Source organism: Apus apus, chromosome 1, assembly GCF_020740795.1.
Source record: "Apus apus isolate bApuApu2 chromosome 1, bApuApu2.pri.cur, whole genome shotgun sequence".
Lineage (NCBI taxonomy): Eukaryota > Metazoa > Chordata > Aves > Apodiformes > Apodidae > Apus > Apus apus.
Genome location: NC_067282.1, coordinates 158,328,453 through 158,354,193, shown reverse-complemented (window position 1 = coordinate 158,354,193; position 25,741 = coordinate 158,328,453). Strand labels below are relative to the sequence as shown.

Genomic DNA, 25,741 nt, shown 5'->3' with positions numbered 1-25,741 from the left:
ACTCCTGCTCTCACCTTGAGACAGAACTGCACAGCCCTAGTGAGATATCTCTGGGTTTGCTTTCCCTACTTTGGAGTCCTAAATTGCAAGATTCTCCCTATCCCTAGGCTGATGTCCTCTTTCACAGCTCTTGCCACAGTTGCAAGCAGGCCATAGGGATGCTTTAGCTGGTAAGGAGCCAGACATCCACTGCACTAACTCCTTGCACAGAGGTACTAACAAGGGGTGAGAAGCTCCTATGCTACACATCAGCTGAAAAGCCAATCTTCTTATGGCTACTGAAGATCATGAGGGTTCTCCTATGTCTGTGAATCTATTTCTCTACTCACATGGGTGTTTAACCATGTAATGCAGCTCACAAACTATCCAACTGCTTTGCATGGTACTGCGTGAGGTGTATTTGTTCATGCACAAGTTTTCCTGGTCATGCATTGGGCTGCTGCTGCTGAGATTTGGGCAGTGACTTCAAATAAATTTGGGAGGAGCAGGGAAGAGAAGGAAGAGTATGTGTGTTGCCCCGACAGCTGTCTGTTGCACATAAGTGTATAACAAGGGACAGTCAGGATCACACTACCCACAAGGAGCAGGCCTTGCCATTGCTGGAAGGCAGCCATGTCCTCTCTGTAAGCTTCCACTGCAGCTCATGGAGAGAAACTCCCCTAGAGCAGGAACACCACCTGTATATTTGGAATAAACCTAAAGGTTCAAATAGCATTTCTGATGCTCAAACAAACCCCAAGGTTTCCTACATGAATTCCTTTCTCCTTTAGGAGAAAGGGTGAGCCGAGGAATCACTGGCAAGTGTTGCTCTGTGGTATCTGCACAGTGACTGCCATAGAGAAGAACTTCACAGAGATTTCTGCAGCTGGACAGCTGTGAAGGCACAGAAACAAACCTCCCATCTTATCAGGCCCTGGCTATTCCTTTTTGCTGCTAGGCCTAACAGGAAATATTTTTTTTCTCACACAGCGAACATTTGGACTCTGTGACATCCATCTTTGCTCTGACCCAATTCAGAGGGATCACAAAAGGAGGTTATTCCACCTCAGCGAACGGAGTTCGAGGTGCTTCTGCTGGGGTGGAAGGACACCCTCCTTGTCCACAGAGCAACCCTGTTTGCGTCCCACCCCTACAGCTTGAGGATATCCCCACTCAGTATTATCTCTTGTCTGAGCTAGACTTCTGGCCTCCCTTCAGCCACTCAGAATATTTTCCTTCAAAATGGTCAGATTCCCAGCACTTGATGGCTCAGCCTTCAAGAAAAAATGCATCCAATGGGAGGAATCCTGTGACAGTCAACTGGACTGATGTCCTGAGCTGAGTGGAGCATCCTCACTCCCAGGGATAGGTCCCTGCACCAAACCTGCCTGAGCAGCCACCACCAGCATCCCCACATCCACTTGTGGCTTCGTCAGATCCTCTCTGGGTGAGACGGTTGAAATGCCGTTGAAAGCTTTGCAAGATCTGCTTGAGACCTGGCAGCAACACCATGTGCTATGAGGACAACCCTTCTTGCTGCCCAGAGCAGCCCAAGAGAAAAACAAATACATCATATTTGGATCTTCTGCTGGACAAGCAGGAACTGAAACTGCAGTTAGAATTTTGCCTTTGGGCTGAGACCAAGCAGGAGGTTAAGAAAACTTGCACATACTTCTTTTGGAATGTTTCTTTTTCTTTTAAAGAATTTTAAACTTGCTTAAATGTTGATGTTGACTTTCTAACTTTGTGAATATTCTTCAGGAGTACTCTGGTCTAACCAAACATAATGTGCTTCCCAGCTTTTGATGTCCTCGGTTTTACTGTGAAGGTTCTGCTATAACCCCATATAGATACTGTTACATAAAGACAAGACTGAACTCCCCATCTCACATTTGAATGACCATAATTCTTCAGAATTATCTTCTGTGTGCCTGTCCAGGTGAAATGTACAAAAACTCTTCCTTTCTGAAGTCCTACTCTCTTTTCAGAAGTTTCTCCTACTTCTCCCAGCTAAGCAGCCATAGACTCCCCAATCTTCCATCCCTTTTCTGCTCATTCACGCACATGTGTTTTGTTGTCATCTTGGAAATAATCCTCTGTTCCCAATTTGAAGCAATGCACTGGCAAACCCCAGCCTGGTATGCACAAATGGAGTGCCACCACAGTCCCCAAACTGCAGCTGCCTTGTGCAAAGCAGGAGCCTGGCAGGGATCCGGCACGGCCCTAGCTACCTCAGTCCTATGATGGAAATGGTGGTACCAGGAGAAGAAACATCTTATCATCTTCATTCCCCCTGCAAACCACGGGGCTGTGTTGCCCCTGCACTGGCACAACCTTTATGGAACATGCAGAATAAGCTGAATAAGTAAGGCACAGTACAATGAGTCAGCTTCACTGGAGACACGTCACCTTTGGGACTCCTGCCACATATGTATTTATAACCAGAGTTGAACTTCCAGTCCCCTCAGGGCCAGCGCAGGGGCTTGTTGCTATTTCTTGCTTTGGTTTTCAGTGTGATTTTGGCACTTGATTCCTTCCTGCAGCAGCACCTGCTACCTGCACACTATGGTTTCCATAGGCTGTAGCTGTACCGGAAGGGAATGCCTGTGGAAAGCAGAGCAGTGCTACTTGAAACAGCCTTATCAATCATAGCACTGCATGCTTTCAAATTGGTATATTTTCAAGATGTTGCAGGACTGGCTCTATTAGAAGGGAAACAAGCTGTCTGCTTCATGCCTGAGACCATAATTTAAGGGAAATGAGAGTTCCCTGAAGAGCTGGAAAGATTCCAGACCTCCTTACCTCAAGTAACTGCCTTATGTTTCTTTTATGATCTTTCCCTTTCTAACATTATTCAGCGCAGTATGTTTGACTGTCTTGGCTTTTCCGACTGCTCCTCTGCCAGCAAGGCAGGACTTTCAGAGCTAGACGAGATGGGCAGAAAGGACAAGTTGTACTGGGGCAGTGAGTGTCCCTCGGCTGGCAGGGCATGGCATGGCATGCCAAGGGTGTCCAGTGCACCAACATTTTAGTGGCTCTTGCTTCTTTGGGACATTAGATGAGTGGGGTTTAGGCCTTGGTAGGTCCCAGGGGATTTGAGATCAGAGCTCTTGTGATGTGAGTCCCCTTGAAACGAAAGCACAAGCTTTTTATTCAGAGAAAGGTACTATGAAGTACAATGGAAGGCCTGGGAAGGACAGCCAAAACCCAGCTCAGTGGCCCCTCATTTCAGGGCCCAACCAAATATCTGAGGATCCTCCAGAAGCAACGGCCATCACAAGATGCCTAGTACCCTTGGAGAATGTCTCCTTCTTTGTCATCAAAATGCCCTGCATTTATTATCCTTTAGATAGTGTGTTATTGCAAATTAGTGTTTAGGGGAAGAAGGGAGTCAGCAATTTTAATATTTTTTTTAAGGATGCACCTGAATAAATTACTGTGGAGCACCCTTGAAGGACGAGAGCCATGGCTGGCCCCACACCAAGGCACGAGGGAAGCCCAGTGCTTCAGCCTGACATGGAGACAACCTCCTTTGTAGAGGCCACTTTTGCTCACTGTGCTTGGAATTCAAGGCACCACATGTCAAATACCATATCCTTGGACCTGCACCACCCTCTCTACCTCTCCTACTGTTTTGAAAACTCTGCTTTCCTGCAGTGCAGATGTTGTTGGGCACCATTTACATACCACGTGGAAAACTCCGGCTGCCTTGACGGGCTTGAACCCGGCGACGGGGACGCAGTGGTCAGCGTGGCCATTGCAGAAGCAGCTGCCCTTCACGATGAAGTCATAGATGGCGTAGTGCAGGGTCGGCGGGGGCTGCAGGGGCTGGGGGGCCGGGCTGGCCAGGAGGCAGGGGCAGCCCTGCCGCTCCAGCAGCCGCACCCGCAGGTTGGTGACCTTCAGCTGCTCCTGGGCTTCCGCGCTGTACGGGTCCTCTGCGGCGTAAGGCGGCGACAGGGCTCGGTAGATCACCTGGGCAGAGAGACACAGCGAGGATGTCAGCCAGCCCTGTGGTGGGCCAGGGGTGGGATGGCAGTGGGAGCATCCCCTGGGAGCACGCACCAGGCTTTCATGGTGCTCTTCTGAACCCTGTGCGAGTGGGGGGAGCAGCAAATCTACCTCCACTGCAGTGTGTGAAAAATTAAGCCCCTTAGACCCCCTATTGTCCCCTTCCATGTGAGGTCTAGACCCTATGGGTGTCAAGTGACATTTTGTCATAACTTTAAGCAGAGGTTGGTTCTGCTGGTATACGGCGCAGGGACCAGCAGTTCTGCTGATGATGTTCAGGTCAGGGACTCTTCATTAACCTTTCCACCCCCAGAATGGTTGCATTTTTTAACAAACAAAGCTCAGATTTCCAAATATTTGGCTTCTATCAGTCCCAGGCTGCTTCCTAGCGGAAAAGAGATTAGGTGTGGCAATTAGTGACAGCAAGCTGATAGTTGAGAAAACCAAGATAAGAAAGAACGAAAAGTGGGGGGATTCTGAAGTTTAAACAAATACTTATCAGTCAGTCTCTATTTTAACTTCGGTCTGATTGATTGAGTAGGTAAATATTGGCTCAAGCTGAAAATTGAGAGCACTAGATAAAAATAAGCAATTTTCTTGAAGAGGTTTATTTTAAAGTTGTTGGTCTAGCTGCCTACAGTGAGACATCAGAAAGAGCATACATACTTCATATAACTACCATTGGCATAAACCAACACATTTCTGACACATGTATTAGTTACTGGTATGTTCAACTTACAGTTGACACTTTCTAGATAGTGAAATAGTTCTTCACTCAACAGCCACCAATGGCTTGATGAACTACAGTATTTATAAGCAGCACTCAATCAGTCACTTGAGGAGCGTTTGAGGGCCTATTGGCTCTATGTGCTGCTCCCAGCAGCAGTTTAAAACCTTCTCAAGCCATCCTGCTGCCCTGCTGATGACCATCCATGCACCAGACTCCTACGGACCGCAAAGAGGTGTGTGGCAGTGCAGGGTGACCATCAAGTCCTGCCCGGAGGTGCTGCAGGATGCCTGGTGAGAGGCAGCATGTGAGACAGACAGCACCGCTTATGTTGATCACAGCCTCCTCTCCCTAAATCTGCTCCCCCTGAAAGATGCAGCTGATACACTTCAGCTGATGAAGGCTTCCCTTTTATTTCACCAGGACTCATGTATTCTGGAAATACTGACCAAGCTGCTGCCAGCTCGCCTGTCTGTGGGCTTTGCCTGCCAGCTGCTGCATCTGCCAGCCCCAGCGCTGCTGGCACGGCTCCTGGCCACAGTCTGGCTTTTCTCCAGAGCTGCCAGGATCCAGCCAGAGGAAGCTTTGTCCATGCCTGGAAGGAGATTTAGAGCTTGTTTTGGAGCTGAATGGTGGCAGTGTGCTTTTCTGTGCCTCATCAGCCTGCAAAGCACAGGCACTACAGCTGGGCTTGGGATGTGCTGGTGCCAGACCTTGTGTGCTGGCAAGCACATCATGGCTGCAGCCCCATGCCACCGCACCGCCATCCTGCAAATGCTCCTTCCCAACCATATTCCAGCATCTTCTGCTGGAAGGACTTTGAAAAGGGAGAAGATTAACCAGGAGAGGTGGTCAGAGGGCAAGGCTGATGAGCGGTACACCCCTTGTGCCAAAGTGTTGAGCCTGATGGAGATTAACAAATAGTATCACATTTCAAAAGTGTTGTGTTTTGTTTTTTTTTTCCCCTCTCTTCCAGGAACATACATAATTTTTTCTGCTTTCCTAGCATGAAATATCAAGCAGATATAAACAGAAACCCAAGCAAATGCAATAATCAGGTCTTGCATCTCTCCCCAGGGCTTGTTATTTACCCAAATTTAAAAAAAGGTCATTCTGATCACATTTACTTATTAGTGGCTATGTGAACACAAGATTCTTTCAGATATGGAAAGAAAATTCCTTGGGAAACATCCAAACTGGAGACATTGATTTCCTTTTAATGGAGATGATGGAAAATGCCAGGGCTGGGAATTTTCAGTAAAAACTAGTATTTTGGGTTCCTTGCAATTACACAAATTGCATCTCAGAGAATACTTTGTTTGTCCTGATTCAGATGAGAGCAGAGAAGGAAACACATAAAAGGGAACAATTCATGCTAGATGCAGCTGCAGACTTTCCTCTCTCAGTTTTCAGTTTTTCTTGTTTACCTGTTTAATGCACGTGACCGATGCTTGCAGCTCTAGCAAAGACAATCACAGTGAGGAAATCAATAACCCTGAGCTCCTTCACGTTGAGAGGGTTAAATCTTGTCTTTGTGGAATTCAGGGGGAGTAATGCTGCTGATTTCAATGGAGCCAGTATTCCTGCTCAGGCCCTAAGATGTTACAAACATTTCTTTTTATGGCTACTTGAAAACAGTGATGCTAAACATGAGCCCTATCCATAATTCCCAAGGGCTGTGGGCTCCCAGCCACTGCCCATGGCTGCCCCATATCACTGTGGCTGTGCCTGGCAGCCCCAGCCCCTACTTCTCAGCTGTGCTGGGCAGCCCCAGCCCTGGCTTCTGAGCTGTGCTGCACCCGGCAGCAGTGAAACACAACAGGGTGAGCTGGGTCTCAGTGCTTCCAAGACAGTAAACACCGTCATCCCTCTGTCCCAGACACTAGCTCTGCTTTGATAAAATACAAACCAGTCATTATAACATGTAGGATGCCATACAAGCAACAATTCTCTGCTCTGCTCCAGCAGATTGAGATGGAGCCCCCAAAGGCTGCATAATAAGGTCAAGGACATGCTTCCCAGCAGGCTTTCCCTGTTGAGTTGTTAACCTCACTGGTTTATCCCAGCCCATCTCAGGAGACAGAACATGGCTGTGGCCACACTGCCCTCATAAAGCTGCTATGGGTCAGCACCCCTGTGCTGCCCAGCACCCCAGCCCCACGTACACAGATGCCAGCTTTCCTTCTTTGACCTCTCCTTGGACTTTTTCATGCCATTTTCCCACCAACAGGACTGGTCCAGGGCTGCAGCATCCTGTCTCTGAAAGAGCCATGGTCAAACCTGACTAGGTTTTCTCACCTGTGGTTCTGCTGGCAGCCCCCAGCCACCACAGTTAGAAACCTGCTCAACAAAAATATTTAGTTTTCGAAGTGCAGAGGAAGCACGTAGGCAGGATTTGAGAAGAACATGCTGCTGACGTGCATGTGCATCTGACCATGGGGTTTTGTAAGCTCATCACCTCCCCAGTACCACTTGGGCAGTGCTTGGGTCCCCCCCAGTCAGGGGCAGCTGACTCCTCTGATCAATTCTATAGGGCCATTGGTGGTGATGTGCCCAACCCACAGCCAGCATTTTCTCCTCCTGATATCTTCCTGAAGTCCTCCAGGTTTATCCTGCTAAAGCCACAAAGAAAACGTGTTACAGGCTCAACCTGCACATGAGAAACTCTCTCCAGGAGCTCTGCTACCACAGTTATGGTCTTGGCTGACATGGGCACATCATGTCAGTTTTTCGCCATTGGGGCACCCCCTCTGCCAGATGTAACAGGGGAATGGCAATTTCCTCCCACCCCTTGGGAAACTGCTGCTTGCAGATCCATCAAGTCCATTAGTCCTCCTACCCCAAAAGCACTGGAAGAAGCCATGTGCGAGGGTCCTGCCAAAGAGCTGGGTTGTGATTATACAAGGGAGATAAATAGCTCAATGAGGTACAGGAGAACATAGTTTCTGACAGATGATGCCATTTCTGTTTTCACAAGGTGAGGCCTCTGCCAGGAGAAAACAACCCCTTGGCGGTGGGGCAATGGCAGAAGAATCTGGTCATCTGTATGCAGCAAGCTTCACCAGGAAGCACCCCACAGTGGCCAGACCTCCAGCTTCCCCATTGAAGTCTGTCTCCATGTATGTATCTTATCAACAGCAGTCAAAACCCAGCATTACGATGTTAGATAGACAGAGTGACTTCTCCTGGTAGTCAGCACCACGTGTTATAGCAAAGGGTGGGAGGTCTGGATCTTTACATCAGCAGCTCATTAATGCATGCACCAATTCAAAATGTCTGTTTTGCAGAGCAAGTAGGAAGCAATAAACTGAAAACTAAAACCCCTTCTTAGCTAAACATGCCATAATTTATCCAATCAGAAAGGTATTTTCATTCCCAGTGTTGCTAGCTTGTTAGAAAACTTGTGATATTTGTGATTCTTCTTAAACACAGTCCCAGGAGTGGAATCTTTATCTCAGCTTCCAATTAAAACTAAGTATTTAGCAATATCTCATATCTGGGCAGCAAATATCAGAAACCAGAAGGCAAATAAAAAGAACCTCTATCTTCGAAACAAAATATCTAGTATTTGGGGTAATGTTCATTCCACATCACATGGAACTATACTGTTGGATCCCCTGGCCTATAAATGCAACCTTTGCATGAAGCAACATCCATAGAGGAGTGACTTAAAAGTTGCACAGGGCTTTTTTTGGTGGGAGAGAACTCTCTCTACACAGCTAAACAGGAAATGTAGACTGCAGTCCCTGAGTGAGGAAATGCCACGTCTGTGCCTCATGAGGGTTGGGCTGATCTGACCCTTCTGGTGGGATGGCAGGTGGCAGCAGGAGGGAGCCCACTCCATTCCCAGGGGAGCAGGAGCAAAGAAGCTGCCCCAGAGCACCTTGCACATGCCATGGAGCAAAAAATATCTTGCTCTTCAGCCAGACCACTCCAGGTTTGGGCACATCATTACACAGACACCCTCTAATAAATTTCCACAGCGTTTCAGTTTCCTTATGGGCTGTCATGAGCAACTCTTGCTGTTGATTACTTCATTTTGTCTTACTGGTGCAAGAAGCCTTAGCTACTTGCAGTTTTGCAGAGGCAATAATGTAGCACTGTATATAAATAAAAGGGTGGCCATGAACACAGTGCACTCAAGTAACTGCTTGCACCACAATGACCTTGATTTATAAATATCTAAAAGTCCCCTTGCAAGAAGTACCCTAGTATGTTTACACTGGAGAGGCAATGAAAGGACATCTTTATATATACCCACAATGGGAAGGAAAATGCTAATGAGTGATGCTGAGAGCAACAAAATAGGCTCTGAAGTCAAAGTTGCCTGAGGAAGTCAACAAAACCAATGAAAGATTTGCCACCAGCAAAGCCTTCTTGATGAGTCACGGGCGCATCTTGGACTGCTGGAGCCTCCACTCACTGCAGCTGTGGGGGCCAGAGCTTTGTCAAGATACAAGTGTCCACAGTGAGAAAAAGGGGCCCTTTGGGTTGCAAATGCCCACAATATTGAAGACAGACATGTGATCCACAAGAAGGCTCTTTCTCCTCACAGACCTTCAGAAACATGCACAGCCACAAAGCCACAGCCCCTGCACACACACTCCTTCCCCAGGTCCTGGTGTCTGGCGAGGGGTGCCAGGCTCCAGCCTCTAACTGGGAGCCCAGCCTCAGCCACAGTTTCTCCCCACCAAGCCTGGAAGGCATCAGGAGATGGTTCACAAAATTACAACACTAGTGTGTTACAGATAGAGGGAACAAATGGACAGGAGGCTGAAGAAGCATATACACATGGGAGTCACCAACAAATGGGAATAAAGCCGAAGTAAAAGCAACAGACAAACATTAAAAGCATAAACACATTTTTATTTGGTTTTAAATGAGAACCAAGGTGGTAACACTGCATGAAGTGGTCTGTGGTTTCCTTCCAACAGAGAGTAATGGACTCTACCCTGCATCATCCAACCTGGATGCATGAGAATGCATCCATAAGCACTCTACAATAATGACCTACCCATATTAGTGACGCACCTGTTTGGCTCATGGGCATTTGATAAATTCAGTACTACTTTATTTGATTTTTCCTGTTGGTTTTATTCCTTCTGATGTATTTTACAGGAACATAGGAAAAAAAAAATACTACGAATAAAATGAATGTAAGGTTTGCTATCTTCTCCAAATAGCGAGACAGCAAAAGCAATGGGAGGCATGCACCACCTTACAAAAGGGTGTGTGGTGTCTTGGTAAATGTTTAACAGAGAAGTTAAGGTTTACATTAGGAATCTGCAGTGTCTCTTGGTATGCAGCCACTAAATAAATGTGGCTCATTTGCCTGTATTATGGGGCCCTGTTGAATCTCCATGTCACTGGAAGCTATCTGGTTTATTTAGCGCCTGGACAACACTCTGAAAACATAGGCTATAAAGGCAGTGGTGGAGCTCTGCCAGCATGTCTAGGACCTCATCCCTTTGCCTCCTGAAAAATCTCCCTCGATCCCAGCAGGCAGCCGAGGCTGGGCACTGCCTGCCAGGCGCTGGGGCTGAGGGGAAGGGGAGCCCTCGTCCCCCACCTCCCAGCCTTGGGATCTCCAGCTGTGTGCCCAGCATCGCCTCACGTCTGCTGGTGCCCACAGGCCCAGCTGTTGCTGGCAGCCACATGCAACCACAGCCCAAGCTGGGAGGCTCCATGCTGCACCCGCTGCCCAGTACACCTCAACCACCCCCAGCCACTCTGTGCCTGAATCCCTACCCCCACCTCCCTCCACAGCCCACCCAGCCCACCCAACAGCCCAGGCTCTCTCCTATAGGGACCACCCAAAAGGGGCGACTCCTTTTAGCCTTGGCTGGTCTTGTTCAGAGAAGCTTAGCTGGGAAATTTTATTGGGCCAATTAAGTTTTCCTTCTCAATATATGTAGAAGTTACAAGTAGTAATTTCTCTCGGTGTTACAGAAAGTCCACAGGGGGCTGATTTGAAAAAATGGGCAATTTAAAAAGTAACAATGATGCAACATTTATGTGTCCACCTGAGCTTTCTATAACATCAACTTGCCACTGTGTTTGATTTCTACTTCCACCCAAGAAACCGCAACATCACCACAAAAGACCGATTAGACTTCTCTTTATTTCTCTTGTGAAGGCAGCTGGATGTAAATTTAGCTGCAGAGATCCAGCACCAGCCAGGTACTCCTGCTTCAAAGAGTGTGTCCCCACACCTCTTTCACTCACCCCTGCTTGGTCAGCTCTTGTGATGTTGGGGAGTCTTGGAGCTGATATTGCTCCATGCTCATCCTCCTACCCCTTCCCATGGAAGAGTAATTAAGAACAATTAAACCTAAGACCCAATAAAGCATGCAAGAAAGACTGAGGTGAGACTGTCTTACTGTACTTGTGAGGATGGCTTGACCTTCCAGGTTTGCTGTGCTAAGCAGTGGTACCTATGGGGAACAGCAACAGTCCTACCTGCCCTGATGCCTTTGGGGTCCCCTTTTTACAGCAGGAAGCCTGTGGGTCAGGAGCTGCCTGGTTCAACAGGGCTCCTGGGCTGCTGCCAGCGCAGGAGCACCTCAGGCAACTCATCTGTCAGTCTCATTGTCTAACCACCAGACTTAGAGCCTACAACCACCAACATATTCCCTGCCACCATAGGTTCTCTGAGACAGATAGATACCCTGCAGATTGTCTTTTCTTGCCTCCCAGTTTCAGTATTGAGGGCTCAACCCCATGCTGGCATTCTATGATTCTACAGTTCTATGATTTTCTGCATCAGTGTGGTCAACATCTGCCAGACTTTCTTCTTGGCTCTTCCTGGAGACAAGGAAGTCTTACAGACTTACTTAATGTATTACTTCCCCAAACAAAAGACCTTTTAAGAGGGCAACCCATGCACATTTCTGAGATATGCTCATTGTGCAATGACCCTAGGCTAAAAAAAATACTTTTTTGCAGATGTTGTAAATAATGCACACGGTGTGGGAAGTTCGTTAGTCTAAACTGGGCAGGAATGACCCACCAGCTCCTCTAATATACTTTGATTTTCCACCTGTCAGACCAGGTGGACTGTAGGGAAGAAGAGCCTCTCTTTTTCTCACGGAGAGGTCTGACCATCCCCTGCATTGGCACACTCATGGTGTGTACTCCAGCATCACCCAGGTGAGATGAAACAGCAAGAGAAATTGGGAAACCTGACTTGCCACTGTAGAGAGGTGACCGTCAGAGACACTAAGATCACAGTGGGCAGTGGAGCCTCTCTTTCCAGCCAGAACATGAAGCACTCTGTCCACATCCCCAGGCAATGGTAAAAGAAACCCACGGTGAATCACCAACAGTAGCCCCTGGGCTCAAGACACTGGAGAAATGGCACTCCTGCAGCTGTTATGGCTGCTTCATGTATTTTGACAAAACACAGCATCTGGCCCATGCTTAGAGCCCTTCTGCAATCTTTTAGAGTGTATCAAAAAGTTCACCACCCAAAAGTTACACAATCTTACAATGAATTCAGGAGAAAAATCAAACTCCTTCAAGTACCTGGCCCTTGTGGGGTCCTTGACAAGTTATTTTATACCATGGCAACTTTAATCTTTTGAGAGACTCAAGGCATTCTTATGCCATTCTCAAAAGCAAGAAGCTGCATGGGATGAGCTCTTCCTGATGCACAGCAGCTGGCTGGTGGGGGGCTGGAAAAGGCAAGAGGAGAACTAGACAAGAGTCTCAGGATTTCTCCAGGATCCTTGACATATCTGGCAATAATCAATCAGACGAGAGCCATCTTCTCAGCTTCCTTTCAACATCCCACTGCACGATTTCATTAGATGAAAATGAAACACTGCTAGGTCATGCCTGTCTTCATGCAGATGATGAAATATTCTTACTAGAAAAATTTCCCTCTAGTTCAAAATGTTTAGATTTCTTCACCTCTGGTTAACAGTGCTTCTCCAATAATTGATAGTTTATTCCATAATGGCTTTATTTTGCATAACCACTACTTTCACTCATCAAACAGATAAAAATGCTCAGTTTCTTGGCTCACAAAACCCTCCAGATGCATGGTATCATCAGCTATGCACTATAAAGGAAAATAACTACTGCTTGTTTCTCATCTTCAGAATCACCGTTTCCAAGGCTGCACTATCCTGCATAGGAAGGTGAACCAGCACATTTCATCTGATGATATGAAGAAGTCCTTTGGCACATCAGTAAGAAAAATGGTATTTAAATACTCTTCCCTCCAGCAATTCCCCTCCTTTCCATACTCCCACAAAGATTTATGTTCTCAGCCTTGGCCTGCCAGCAGTACCTGTTGTGCATATGGAAGACCAAGAAAACTTGGAGATAATTCCACAGAGCCAGACAGAGAAGTGGACTTGCTTGACCATGAGACACCTTTTCCTAAGTAAAGCTGGCTCACTCCCCTGAGCTGCACAATAACCCCTTTAAGAGCTTCTGAGCACGAAGCACCACTGCAAAAACCTGCAAGGCAGCAGGTTGGCATTTCAGTAACTGTCACAGTATTAAGGATCAAGGCGGTTTCTTCTAGCCTAAGAGTAACCCCATTGCATGAATAGTTTTCAGTTGCTCTTGTCTGGAATGAAAAGGCTTTGTGTCTATAGAAATGGCTGCTTAAACCATCCAGTTACCATGAGCTACACTTAATTTTAGGAAAAAAAAAGAATACCTGTCTGAATTATAAGCAAATACGCACCTCAAATATGTCACGAGAAGCACGGCTATAGATTTTGACAACAGCAAGGAGGGAACGAGGGATGCTGTGGAGAGATCAGTGATAAGAGAGCCATGGCATATGTGTCTAGTAAGTTTGTTTTGGGACATTTATTTCTTTTCTTCCTGGAAATGTTTCCCAGGGAGAATTTGAGGACTTCGCCATTTATGTAGGATTTTGAACGTCGGTAGACTGGATATATCATGCTGACACACATTGTGCATGGCAATTAATCTCAGATTAAGTCCCCATGAGCTTTTGATCCAAAACTTGTGAGATGTGTCAATTCACTCCTTTAGGTTACACACTTCCCATGTAACCGGTTTTATCCAGGAATCCCAAAGAGAAACATGGCAGCCCTACTTTCCAGCCAGCAAACTGGGATGTGAATAAGTAAGCCAGTTCTCCCTTCACGTCAAAAATGAAGTGTGAAATGAAGCAGTGGGGTGCAGTGCCTGAAGAGAGGCTCTGGCTGCATCACTGAAATCCCATGGCACTTTTCTCAAGGGAAGCAATAGTCCTGCTTACAAGGCCACATGCCAATTTAGAGAATTAAATTCTGCCTACCCAAATTCCTCTTGTTTCATATGGGTACAGTGCTCTTCACTTCCTACATAAGAAGTTTGGAAAGGGTCTCCTGGAGCCCTGGGACCCATTCCCTCCTGCTGCTAGCAGCCTTACAATATACCCCCTTTCACAGACTGGTCAGGCTCCTGAGGAATAATTTGTTTTAGCCATAATTGGAAGCTCATCCAGAAGCCCTGATCCACAGTTGTTAGAAACTTGCTGTTCTAAATGGGGGACTGCTGATATGCGCTGTTAAACTCTGGCTGTGCTCCATCCCAGAGGTGGCTGCATTTCAAGAGCTGGCCAAGCAAAGGGCCACTCTTTTTGACACTCTAAGTGTCAAAAGCACTGGGAAATCCAGGGAGAAAAGGAGACAATGAGACCTTCCCATGGGCTAGCTGCAATGGAGGGAACCATGCAGAGTACCACCAGGTGGGCTGGAGGAACATCTTGCTCCTTGCATGCCCTGGTCCTCCAGAGATGCTGAGCACCTGGGAAGCCCAGCAAAGGGACATGTCACTCCTTTCATACTGCCCACAGGAGAAAGGGAGGGATTTCTCACAACCTGGCCCTGAGATCTGGCAATATAATCCCTGGTACTCCACATACAGAAAACTTAAAAAGTAGGTGCCAGTACCCAGAAAACAGCAGTTGTGTTGCTCTATCCTGATGGTGACCAAACTCTAGAGGGAAAGTATCTTTCATAGTAAAATTCCCCAGAAACCAAAGGTTCATCTCCACATGTGCCCAGAACTGCTCTCATCTCATGTCCTCCCCGGCACAGATCAAACAGTAAGCTCAGGTTTCCCCTTCTCCCCTGAATCCCCTTTTTTGCTGACCTATTTCTTAAAGGTAGAAGCTCCCTCCCACCCCTCTATATTAAAGCCAGGGGAAACCCCACACAGGGCTTGGAAAGACAGGCTTTGATGCTGGGGGCAACAGTTGGGTTGCTGGGGCCTAAGCTGAGAGATAGTTGAGGCTGACTGGCTGGTAGGAGGACAGCATCCTGCTTGGCAGGCACACATCCCAGCTGGATCTTATGAACCCTCCCCAGCCACCCTTCACTCAAAGGTCAGATGCTGCAGACCCACAGTTTCTAGGTTCCTACATAATTTCATTGACTCCAGACTGACTTTGTTTACAAAGTCTCATTAGTCTCATTAACTACTTTCACAGAAATAATTGTTTTTTGTGCTTATGAAATAATGGCCCCCATGTCTCACTAAATCACTCATATAATGCAAAGAGTTGGGCTGGGTCTGGCCATCACCCTAGGCTCCTAGATGAACAGACTCTTCTTTTCACAATGCATTTCTGTACAGACCCCAGGAATTAATATTTTCCCAAAGACAGAATGAACAGAAAGATGCTGTTAAAGAGTTGTGGTTTGGTTTGGTTTGGTTTTTTCCTAAAAAATGTCCTTATACAAACTGTAGAGATAGAACTTGAAATCACACTTCCCTAACTGTGTCCTTGTGTGTCCTGAGCACTGCTGAACAACAGCCAGGGTTGCTCTTCCTTCTCATCAGTTTGGGCCTTTGTTTTCTCTCTGTGCAGACACCAGTGGCACAGGATGATTAAAAAAGCAATTTGTAGCCCTCTAATGGGCTGGCGTCCCAGGCTGTTTTGAGGTTATTCTTGCATATTTCCTCAGGTTCTTTGTAGAGTCCCAAGTCCTGCAAGTGACTGAACTCCCATGACCCATGAGATCCTTGGAGGATCTCAGAGCAATGAAGATGTAGCTTCAGTAAAGGACAGCAATGTGACGAGCTTAAAACCAAGTTTATTCAGGCATAAAAGCCAAAAAAATGTACAAAAGCTTCTAGGCTGTGACAGAGTGTTTCTACAAGCCAGAATTAGGGCTTCAAAATAAAAATCACTGAGCATCTTTAACTCCTGTTTGTGTCTGTGATTGTTACAATCCCTCACTGTCTATCAGGGCCAAACTTGAGAGTCGCAGGACACAATTTACTTCTTCTCTACACACCTAATTTCAGGTAGAACCAGTAGGACTGGTGTCCAAATCCTTAAGGAACAGAAGTAGACTGCATGCAGTAACAATGCAAGGCAAAACACATGAAGGTTTTTCTGCTACAGAGGCACATGAGATCAATAAAATGCTCAATAAGATACACACCCCACAGTAAAACAGTGGTATGTGATGTTTCAAAAGTTAAAAGCACATTAGAATTTGTTGCTGGAATATAACCAAGCTGCAGATACGCCTCTCCTATTAATAGCAAACAGCAACAATAGCTGAGGTCTCCCAAGTGATTCATTAGCAGTATTCTGAATAGATGAACACTCAAATAAGTTACTAATTTACTAAAATCTTGTCAAGGAGACTCTGCTTCAGTAAGTCCTTTTATCCTGGAGCTTCTCTAAATGGGGACACTCAGGCGAGCTAATCTGAATTGACCACAGATGGGAATGTAAAGTGAATGAGATAATTGCATTGCAGAGTGGACAGTCACTCTTGCTCACAGTTAAAGAATTAACATCTGCTGAGGGCTCCTTGTCAATGAGCCCTTAATAATGATCAGATTAGGCTGTAAAGGAAGAAATATTAATATGATCTGAGCTATGGGAGGGAACATAGCCATTTATGCTTACTAATAGAATTGGCACTCCTGTCTGAGCTTGACACTGACAGGGTTTATTTTTTGCATCTTGTTTACTTAGATCAGATTATGTTTGGCTCATGAATCCAGTTCTGATTTCCCTTGCAATAACATGGCTGAAGGGTTACACCACAGAAAACAGTGGAAATACTCTGGATTTGTAGCACAAATGTATGATCCAGGCTAAAAATGGGGCCCTAGCCTTTCTCTTATAATACTGATAATGTAAGACCAGCATTTAGAGGTTCTGCCTACTAAACGAACCACTGCTGTGAAACGATTAATTCACTAAATTAAGCATGAGGGAAGTCTTTAGTGAACCCTCTGCTCATGGTAGATCTGAACTTATTCCCTGTCAGGGAAGGAGTTTCTTCTTCCCTTCATGTGTTGCAAGCCCAACCCTTCAAAGTGGCAGATGCTTGAAGCTTGCTGGGAGTGTAGGTTGGCTGTACTGAGGTTTCCTCCTCCCTCCCACTTCTCCTTCACCCTCCAAGCACACACCATTTTCCCAGTACTCTTCACCACCCTGATTCCACCACCTAAAAGGGAAGCCCAGAGACACACTACTACAGAAGAAAGCTGGAAGGTGTCTCCCTCCCAGATACATTTCAGCATCTTTCATTTCTCCACCAGCTCTGAGCTCTGGATCCTGGAAATAAACCCAGAGGCTTGGCAGCTTGCTTTCTGTGCTATCATAAATCTCCTCAAAATCAACATCATGGCAAGTTGTGAAGAGGGAGGATTTTTGTCATAAGAGCTGAATGAGTTCATGAGGCATCTACGGAATGACTCATGATGAAGAGGGCAGAAGAAATGTAAAAAGCCTGATCCTTCTTTTCAATACAAACTGAAGCAGATACACCTTTGCTCCAAACTAACAGGTGATTAAGGCTGTAAGCCTCTGAGTACTATGAGCTTCTGCATGCTGCTGCCTCGAAACGGGGCTCACAGGCACCATGATGATTGGCAGAAATGCAGGTGGATCAGCATGGCCTTTACAGAGAGCCAAAGCCAGAAACCACCAGCCCAAACAGCCACAGGTCTGTGCTGGGTTCCAGTGCTGTTTGGGGTTGAGTGGCCACCTCCAGAGGCCTCCCCTGAGCTTTGCAAACTGCTCATCCAGAGCGACCGGCAGCAGTGGCAGAGCTGCCAGCAGCACGCAGAGACCTCACCATGCTGCAAAACCCTGCAAGCCCTGTCTCTGTGCCTGAAAATGCACGTGTGGCATTTCAATGTTGGAAGTGGGAGAAAGTTGTATATAGACAGTTTGGATCACAGCTTACAGTTGTTACACCACAGCTAAAAAAACCCCACAAAAAACCTCTACACATTTAACCAAGAAATCCAGTAGCACTTGCAGAATTTATGCTTATGCTTTAAAGGAAACAGCGGCAACTGAACTACAATTAAATAATACTCTTCGGACTTGGACATTTCAGATGACTGCATATTTGAAACCACTGTTTCAAGTGAAATTACTGTTTCCATATGTCTGAAATTAGGTACTACTGAGAGTGGGAGTAAAGCACAACATAACTCCAAACAGAACACAAAACTCTGATGTTTCTTTAGGTGAGATACATGTTGCTATTGGCAGTTACAAGTAACGGCTGGAATGTAGCACACTGTAATAAATTAAATGTGATATTTGCTAAGCATGCAGGCTTGCCATCTGGTCACCAGAAAGCTGCTGTTCCTATTTTGCAGGTAAAAAGTGGTGTTGAAGTGCAGAGACCTGAAACGTGCCTTATAAATAAAATCTTATAAGCCTCAGCCCCCTGAACTCAACATTTGTTTTAAACCTGGAACAATTAAATGATCTTGACTTTTATAGCTTCTTTGCAATAACACAGACTAAAACCATGCCAAAAGAAGGGATGTCACAGAAGCAAGCCAGGTGAACAGCCTCTTTTTGCAGCGTGCTACTGCAGATGCATCAAACACCACCAAATTCCTTTCCTTCTTGAGACAGGCGTTGCTTTCTACACCCTGAATTGTTTTCTTCTACATGGAAGACCTTGATCCTACTGTTTCCATGCACTGCCCTGACCTACACAGGAGTCGGCCCAAGGTTGGGCCTTGTACAGGTTGTTGCCAGGCACAGCCCCCATCCTGGCGTGCAGGTGACCCCACTGGGGTGCTGGCTACATGAACCCAGCACACACAAGGCAAACACTGCCCGGAATGATACTCTGGGTTTTTCACCCCTAAGAACAATCACTGGGAAAGCTGACAAAGAAGCATGCAAGTCAGAGTATCCCAGACAGGGCCCGCTGCCTGTCCCAAGATCTATAGAATTCAGTCCCTGCCCTGTATGACAGGCTGGCATAGCCTTATGATTCAGGTGGTGTAGCACAGAGGATGACAGAAGAGGCAAGGGCTTGAAAAATTCCCAGCACGGTACATCCATCACTTCTTTTGCAGGTCTTACTTTGTAGTTAGCCCCAGTTCAGAACCACAGAATGGTCTGGGTTGGAAGGAACCTTCAAAGATCATCTAATGCAACCCTCTGCCATGGGCAGCAACGTCTCCCACTAGATCAGGTCACTTAAAGCCCCATCCAACCTGGCCTTGAACACTTCCAGAGTGGGGGTATCTACAACTGCTCTGGACAACTTGTTCTAGTGTTCCACCACCTACATCGTAAAAAATGTCTTCCTCATACCCAGTCTAAATAAATTTCAGATTAAAACTGTTGTCCCTTGTCCTGTCAGAACAGACCCTGGTGAAAAGTCTCCATCTTTCTTTTATGCCCCTTTAGATATTTCACTGTTAAAGGAAGTTCAGGCAGCTTTCTGGGGGCATGAGAAAAGGGAGGTAGGAGAAGAGAGGAAGATAGCAGTTTCTCTCACCAGCCATCTGATTTAAACTCTTTGCTGGGCTAATGAAATACCCATCCTGGGTCTGTCTGGAAGGTGTGGAAATCCTTGTTTCCGAGCTGTTGAGAGTACAGAACAGCTTCTTCTAGAGCAGGACATGGGCTTTCTTTCAAGATGCAAAGAGGCACACTTCGGTGAATAAAAAGCTCTCAGTATTTCTGCAGAGTGGGTTCCCAGCCAGAGTATGACTAGAAGTAACACCGAGTGACTGCAAAGGGGTCTGAAGAGGTGATTTCTCTCAGACATGAATGCTGGGCTGTCCAAGAACCAAGCTTTCACCTCAAAACATGTTATCAGCAGAATCTAAAATTATATAACCTGATTCACTAAGTAAATTTGCTCTGTTCTCTGCGTTAGGTCAGAGGGCAATTTCAAGCTTGATTAAACTTTCAGACAAGCTCATTAAACCAGGCCACTAGAGGGCGCAACCCTTAAAATCCAGAACTAGTCAGTGGGACGTGTCCCCTCGAGCAGGGAGGACAGACCCCAGACCAGGCATCCCTGGGACGGCTCTCCAGCACCACGGGACAGGCTTAGGCACCAAAGGAAAGAGTACTGTTGGTAGCACCTCCAAATGCTATTTCTGATACTGAAAATAATCTGATTTTTTTCAGTTATATTTTTCCTTTTAGCAAATGTGATGCTTTTCTTCATTTTTTCAAGCTCTCTTCACAGAAGCATGCACAGAAAAAAAAAAAAAAAAAAGAAAAAAAAGAAAAAGACCAGGTCTAAGTTTCTTAATTACCTGGTTAATCTGGTTTATGGGAACCATACTTCACTGCTATCAGTAGCTATTTTTACTGGTTACCTGCTTAATTCTCAGTGAAGGTGGTCACTATTGAAAGTGAAACAGGTGACCATTAATTTTAAGGTAGCTGCATTTTGGTCAAGCTCGGATTGGTTTGCATCACCCTGAAACCACATGACTGCAAGATACGGAGAAGGCCTTTGGCTTTCCTGAGAAATTGGCAGCACCACCTCATGGACATTTTGTGTGGGTTTCACTGGGTGAGAGGAGCTTTTAGGAAAGAGGGGAGTAATGAGCTCTGCAAAGTGAGGGGCAGTGCAGTGTCTACACCACATTGGAACGAATGGTGTTAATTCACCTTGTGAAAAAAAATTGATGACAAGGGATGCTGGTGCAGTGAAATAAGATGCGTTAGTGCCGAAGTGGTTTGTAGAGGGAGAGAGGGCTGGAGAAAGGGCTTTCTGTTCCCGACCCAGGAAGACCTACCTCTCCTCCAGTGCAAGGGAAGGGACTTGAATATCTGGAAGTGCAAATGGCTCCTCTCTGCCTCACGTCATCCTCCAGCCCGAAGGTGGCTGAGCAGTTAGCAGCAAAGTACTTGTAAGGCTTCCACGTCTCGCCGAAGTCCTGGGAGCGCTCAAGCACCATGGCGGCCGGCCTGGGCGACTTGAAGACCAGAATCAGGTGAGTGAAGTAGAAGGTGGCTTCGAGGTCCAGCCGGATGGTCTCGCGAGGGGCGTCCTGGGCTGCCTGCCACCAGGTGCGGGGCAGGCGGAAGGGAGAGTCGGCCATGGCAGCGGGGGGGTGGGCCAGCCCGGCCTGGGCCCCGCTGCACCTGCCGCAGGTGAGGCGCTTGCAGCGGCGCTGGGCGTCCTCGCTGTAGGTGCAGAAGGGCTCGGCCGCGTGGCGCCCGCAGGCCGTCTCCGTCCGCAGCGCCCGCCCGTGCGCCAGGTTGCCCATCCGGGGGTTGCAGGCCCTTTCGCAGGGGCTGCCCGCTCCCGCCGTGCCCAGACCTGCAAGGCAGAGGGCAGCGGGGTGAAGCTGGCTCCCGGGGTGGGCACACACACCCCGGCCCATCAGGAGCAGACGTGCCCCACAGCTCGCTTTTTGGGGATGCTGCCCCTGCTGAGACCATGTGCCGCTGGTACCCACCAAGCCACAGAGGGGCAGAGGGGAAGCACGGCGCTTCTGCTCAGCTCTCCCCTCCGTGGAGCTCAGTGTGTCTGTAATGGCAGAACAAACCAAATAACCCCCAGGGCTTCCCTGCTCTTGGGAAAATCCCTACCCAGAGCTGCAAAGCGAAGCAGGCAGCACAGGAGGAGAGAAGCCTCCACCTCACCCTCCCACCTCAAGGGACCCAGAGCAGCGCTGCGGCTTCAGGGACAGTGACCATGGCCATAGCACCTTTGCCCCGAGGCCCCCAAGAGGATCCAGGTGGTCCTGGAGAAGGGGAGAAAAGCACAAGAAAATTGGGCTGCTGGTGACACCAGAGTGGCCAGGGTGGCATGCCAGCTGGAGTCCAGGAGGTGGCCATGGGAGACAGCATTGGTGCACCTCACCAATGTGGCAGACTGCGTGTTCGTCCTGATAGCTGGTAGGAGCATCTCCTGCCACCAGTGACCTCAAATTTTCACCTCCTTTCCCACCCCTCCATTCCTCCCCCAAATCTCCCCACAATCCCACACAGCTGCTGAGGGCAAGGTTGGATTGAAACAGCACTTAAATTAGGGAAGGCTGTCACTGACGTGTGTAAAGGGGGTAAAAAAAACGAATAATCCTTGGTTGAAAAGATGCTGGCAAGCTGCCTCACAGCTGAGGTTCTGTGGGTTTCGTTCAAGTTTCTCTGGAAGCCTTATTGATTTAAAAATCCAAAGTTGAAGTGTCTAAGAAAAATAAAATCGCCATGGGGTTTGGTGTGAAGCCATCTGCAGTGTAACACTCCTGGTGGAGGAATGTTTGACTACTCTTTATTAATAAAGGTAACAGGAGGTCAAGGCTGTATTTGATGAACCATAACTTTGAACATAACAAAAATAAGCTCGGACGACTTGGATGTGGGCTGGCCAAAACATCTGAGGTGCATAATGTCTTCTTTATCGCTGAGCCAATCATACATAGTCAGCTTTGTGCACCAATTATTATGGCTTCTTCTTGGCATTTTTGTTACATCCAAAGGTCATTTCAGTTTAGCATCTAATAAATCCTTTATTTGGGGTTTATTCAGCTTTTGTCTACAGTGTCATAGTTGCAATTAAGCTATATTACGCACAAGCAGAGGCTAAGCCTTCAGAGCCCTGGGAAGACAAAATTTCTACCACCAAATGTCTATGCAGGTTTTCTGTACTGATTATTCTGAGCAGATGTGGACTGCTGCTTGTTATGCACCCATTACAAAGCACTTCCGAATCCAGTCTCACTAGGTAAGCAGTCTTGGGAAATTTTTTGTGAACAAGGAATGCTCAGTCAAGTTGGCTTCCTACAGGGACCTGGTAAAACTATGATTGAGATAACCTACACTAACTGTGCAGAATGTTTACTCTAGAAAAGTAAGCAAATGTAACTGTAAAATTCATGCAATATCACTTACATCTCCTGCACATCCTTTTCAAAGCACTGTATAAACATTAACTAACCTACACAGCTCTTCTGAGGGGTAGGTAAGTAAGTGCTATTATCATATTATCAGTTAGGCTTGCCACAAGTTGGTCTAATTTATGTCTTTGGCTGCTTTCCTGGATTCTTGGGCTACACGTAACACAGCACAGTTAGTTGCTAAACAAACAGATGAACATTTACCGCGGTTCCCTCTGAAGCAGATTCAGGGAGAGGTAAAAAGAGCAGGGCTCAGCCAGCACCCTGAGACAGGCTGAGATTATTGCTTATGTTCATCCTGTCCTTTTATTTTTTGCACACCACCGATTACTGTCCCTGGGGAGGCACTGGAGGAGGACCTGGTCAGTGGGAGGTTTCCTAGTGACTGGTGACTGCAGCAGTGGCAGGGCTCCATGTAGCTGTCCCCAGAGCATGGGCAAGGCTCTGCCTGAGCCTAGCCAGGAGGGGTTGGCTACCAAATTCCCATGGGAGTCCCTAGGAGCTGAAAGTATTTGACTGCTCCCAGCTCCTGGTATGCTCCGGCCCTGGTCCTGCACGGTCACTGACTGCAGTGGCCTTTGGGCCAGGCATGGAGGGTCCCTTCCTCACCTGGAGCCAGATTTGGGGCCAGGGACCTTGACTTCAGTAGGATTTGAGAAATGCTGCTGGCACACAGACCCTTAATCTAGTTCCAGGGGTGAGAAGGGGGGAGAGGAAACCCCCTTTGAAAGGGTGTTTGTTTTCACTTGAATTGGAAAGACCTGCATGTTATGAAAAGTGACAGTTTTCTAGGCAATGCCGGCTGCCGCAGGAATTCAGTAAAAGGACAAATGAGAGCATGAAGATTTCCATGCTGTCAGCCTCAAGCTCATGACTGCTCTGCCACAGTCCTGGAAAAGGTGCTTTTCCTTACTTGCACTTAATGAATCTGCCCAACTAAACACTCCCGTCCTATATTCTGTACACGCCACTGGACCGGGATCTTCAGTAAGGAGCAGGAGCATGCAGCAAACCCCATGACTCACCTGCAAAACATCCATGGAAAATCATATGCTTCCTGCTTTAGCATTTCAGCAACACTCGCCTTGTGATGTTTCGTTTATATCTTGTGCCTGATTAAATGCTTGTTCCCCATGTGGGTTTTTTTGTTGGGTCTCTTTTGGTTTGTTTTTAAAGAAGGAAACTGGCACTCGCCTTGCGGCGGGCCGCGGAAGCGTTATGCAAACTGTTTACGCGCAATTGTCTCCGCCGCGGCACGGCAGGACCCCGCTGCGGGCAGATCTGAGCGCAAAGTGTTTGTGCTGCGGGAAGGGGCTCTGAAACCCGCCTGTCCTGCCCTGCCCTGCCCTGCCCTGCTCTGCCCGCCGCCTCCGCACCTCGACGGCCCGCAGCGCCTTTCCCCGCGTCCCGCACGGGGGGGGAGGCTGCCGGCCGCGGCTCCCGCGGCAAACCCCGGCTCCCCCGCGCTCAGCCCGCAGGCCGAGCTCCCCCCCGGGAGCCACGGCGGGCAGCGCGGCGTGCCCGGACCCCTCTTTGTCTGCGGCGAGGGGCGCGGGGCTGGCAGCCGGCCGCCACCAGCGCTCCTGCCCTTCCGCACCCCCGCACGCACACCGCACACCTGCATGCGTAGCGTGTGCGGACACAGGCAGGCGTACGCAGCATGTGCGCACCGACCCGCGCCTCTGCGCGCGGGTGCCCATGCGTGCAGACACGCGCGGACGCGGACATCCGCGCGTGTGCCCAGTGCGCGCACGCGTCCGCGAGAGCCGATGCATGCGCGCGCCGCACGTGCGGGCAGACACACGCGCGTGTGCGCACACACACGCGCGCGCGGCGGCTCACGCGGGACGGGGGCGCGCCCCCGGCCCCGCGCCGCGCGGAGGGACGCCGCGCGCCGGACGGTCGCGACCCACCTGCAGCGGCGGCGGCGGCGGCGGCGGCGCCCCGCAGCACCGGCAGCACCCGCAGCGCCGGCAGCACCCGCAGCGCCGGCAGCAGCAGCAGCAGCAGCAGCGCCAGCCACGTCCCGCGCCCCATGGCCGCGCGCCCCACGGCCGCGCGCCCCGCCGCCCCGCGGCGCCACCGGTCCCGCGCGGCATCAGCGGCCCCGCGCGGCCCCGCCGCCGCCACCGCCCCGCGCCGCCCAGCCGCGCGCCGCGCCGCGCGGCGCCCCCGCGCCCTGCCCCGCCCCGCCCCGCCGCCGCTCTGCCCTGCCCCCCCGCCCCGCCGCGGGGGGCGGTTGCCGGTGCGCGGCCAGACGCGGTACTGCAGCGGGGGCGGCGGCCCCGCACCCGGCAGGCTCCGCCGCGGCAGCCCCCGAGGGCGCTGGGGCTGGTGCCCCGCGGAGAAACCCGCGCCCCAGGCGCTGTCGGGGCGGAGGGGCTGGAAGGTGAGCGCTGGGACGCAGCCTCCCTCCGGGCTCCGTGCTCACCGCAGGATCACGGAACGGTTTGGGTCGGAAGGGACCTTGAAGATCCTCTAGTCCCAGCCCCCGCATGGGCAGGGGCACCTCCCTCCAGCCCAGGTTGCTCCAAGCCCCATCCAGCCTGGCTCTGAACACTCCCAGGGAGGGGGCATCCACAGCTTCCCTAGGCAACCTGTCCCAGTGTCTCGCCACCCTCACATTAAAGAATTTCCTCCTTATGTCTGATCTAAATCTCCCCTCTTCCAGTTTTAATCCATTACTCCTTGTCCTCTCCCTACAGGCCCTGGTAAAAAGCCCCTCCCCAGCTTTCCTGTAGCCCCTTCAGGCACTGTGGCCGCTGTGAAGTCCTCCCAGAGCCTTCTCTTCTCCAGGCTGAGCAGCCCCAACTCCCTCAGCCTGTCTCCACAGGAGAGGTGCTCCAGCCCTCGGATCATCTTCGTGGGCTGCCTCTGGACTCGATCCGACAGCTCCACGTC

The 25,741-nt window shown here is 48.9% G+C and overlaps 1 protein-coding gene across 2 annotated transcripts in view; it reads right to left on the bottom strand.

The window, feature by feature from the left end:
* Positions 1-24,942, bottom strand: part of NTN4 (netrin 4) — a 48,471-nt gene extending 23,529 nt beyond the window's left edge. Inside the window, exons 1-3 of one of the 2 annotated variants that reach the window (XM_051632362.1) lie at positions 24,754-24,942; positions 20,735-21,261; positions 3,667-3,954 (exon numbers count right to left, since the gene is read on the bottom strand). In XM_051632362.1, the coding sequence (XP_051488322.1) occupies positions 3,667-3,954; positions 20,735-21,261; positions 24,754-24,877 (939 nt within the window). In that variant the 5' untranslated portion in view covers positions 24,878-24,942. Of the gene's footprint in view, positions 1-3,666; positions 3,955-20,734; positions 21,262-23,865; positions 24,161-24,753 lie in introns of those variants that run through there. The other variant, XM_051632372.1, reaches the window with a different exon arrangement.
* Positions 24,943-25,741: the final 799 nt, after the last annotated feature.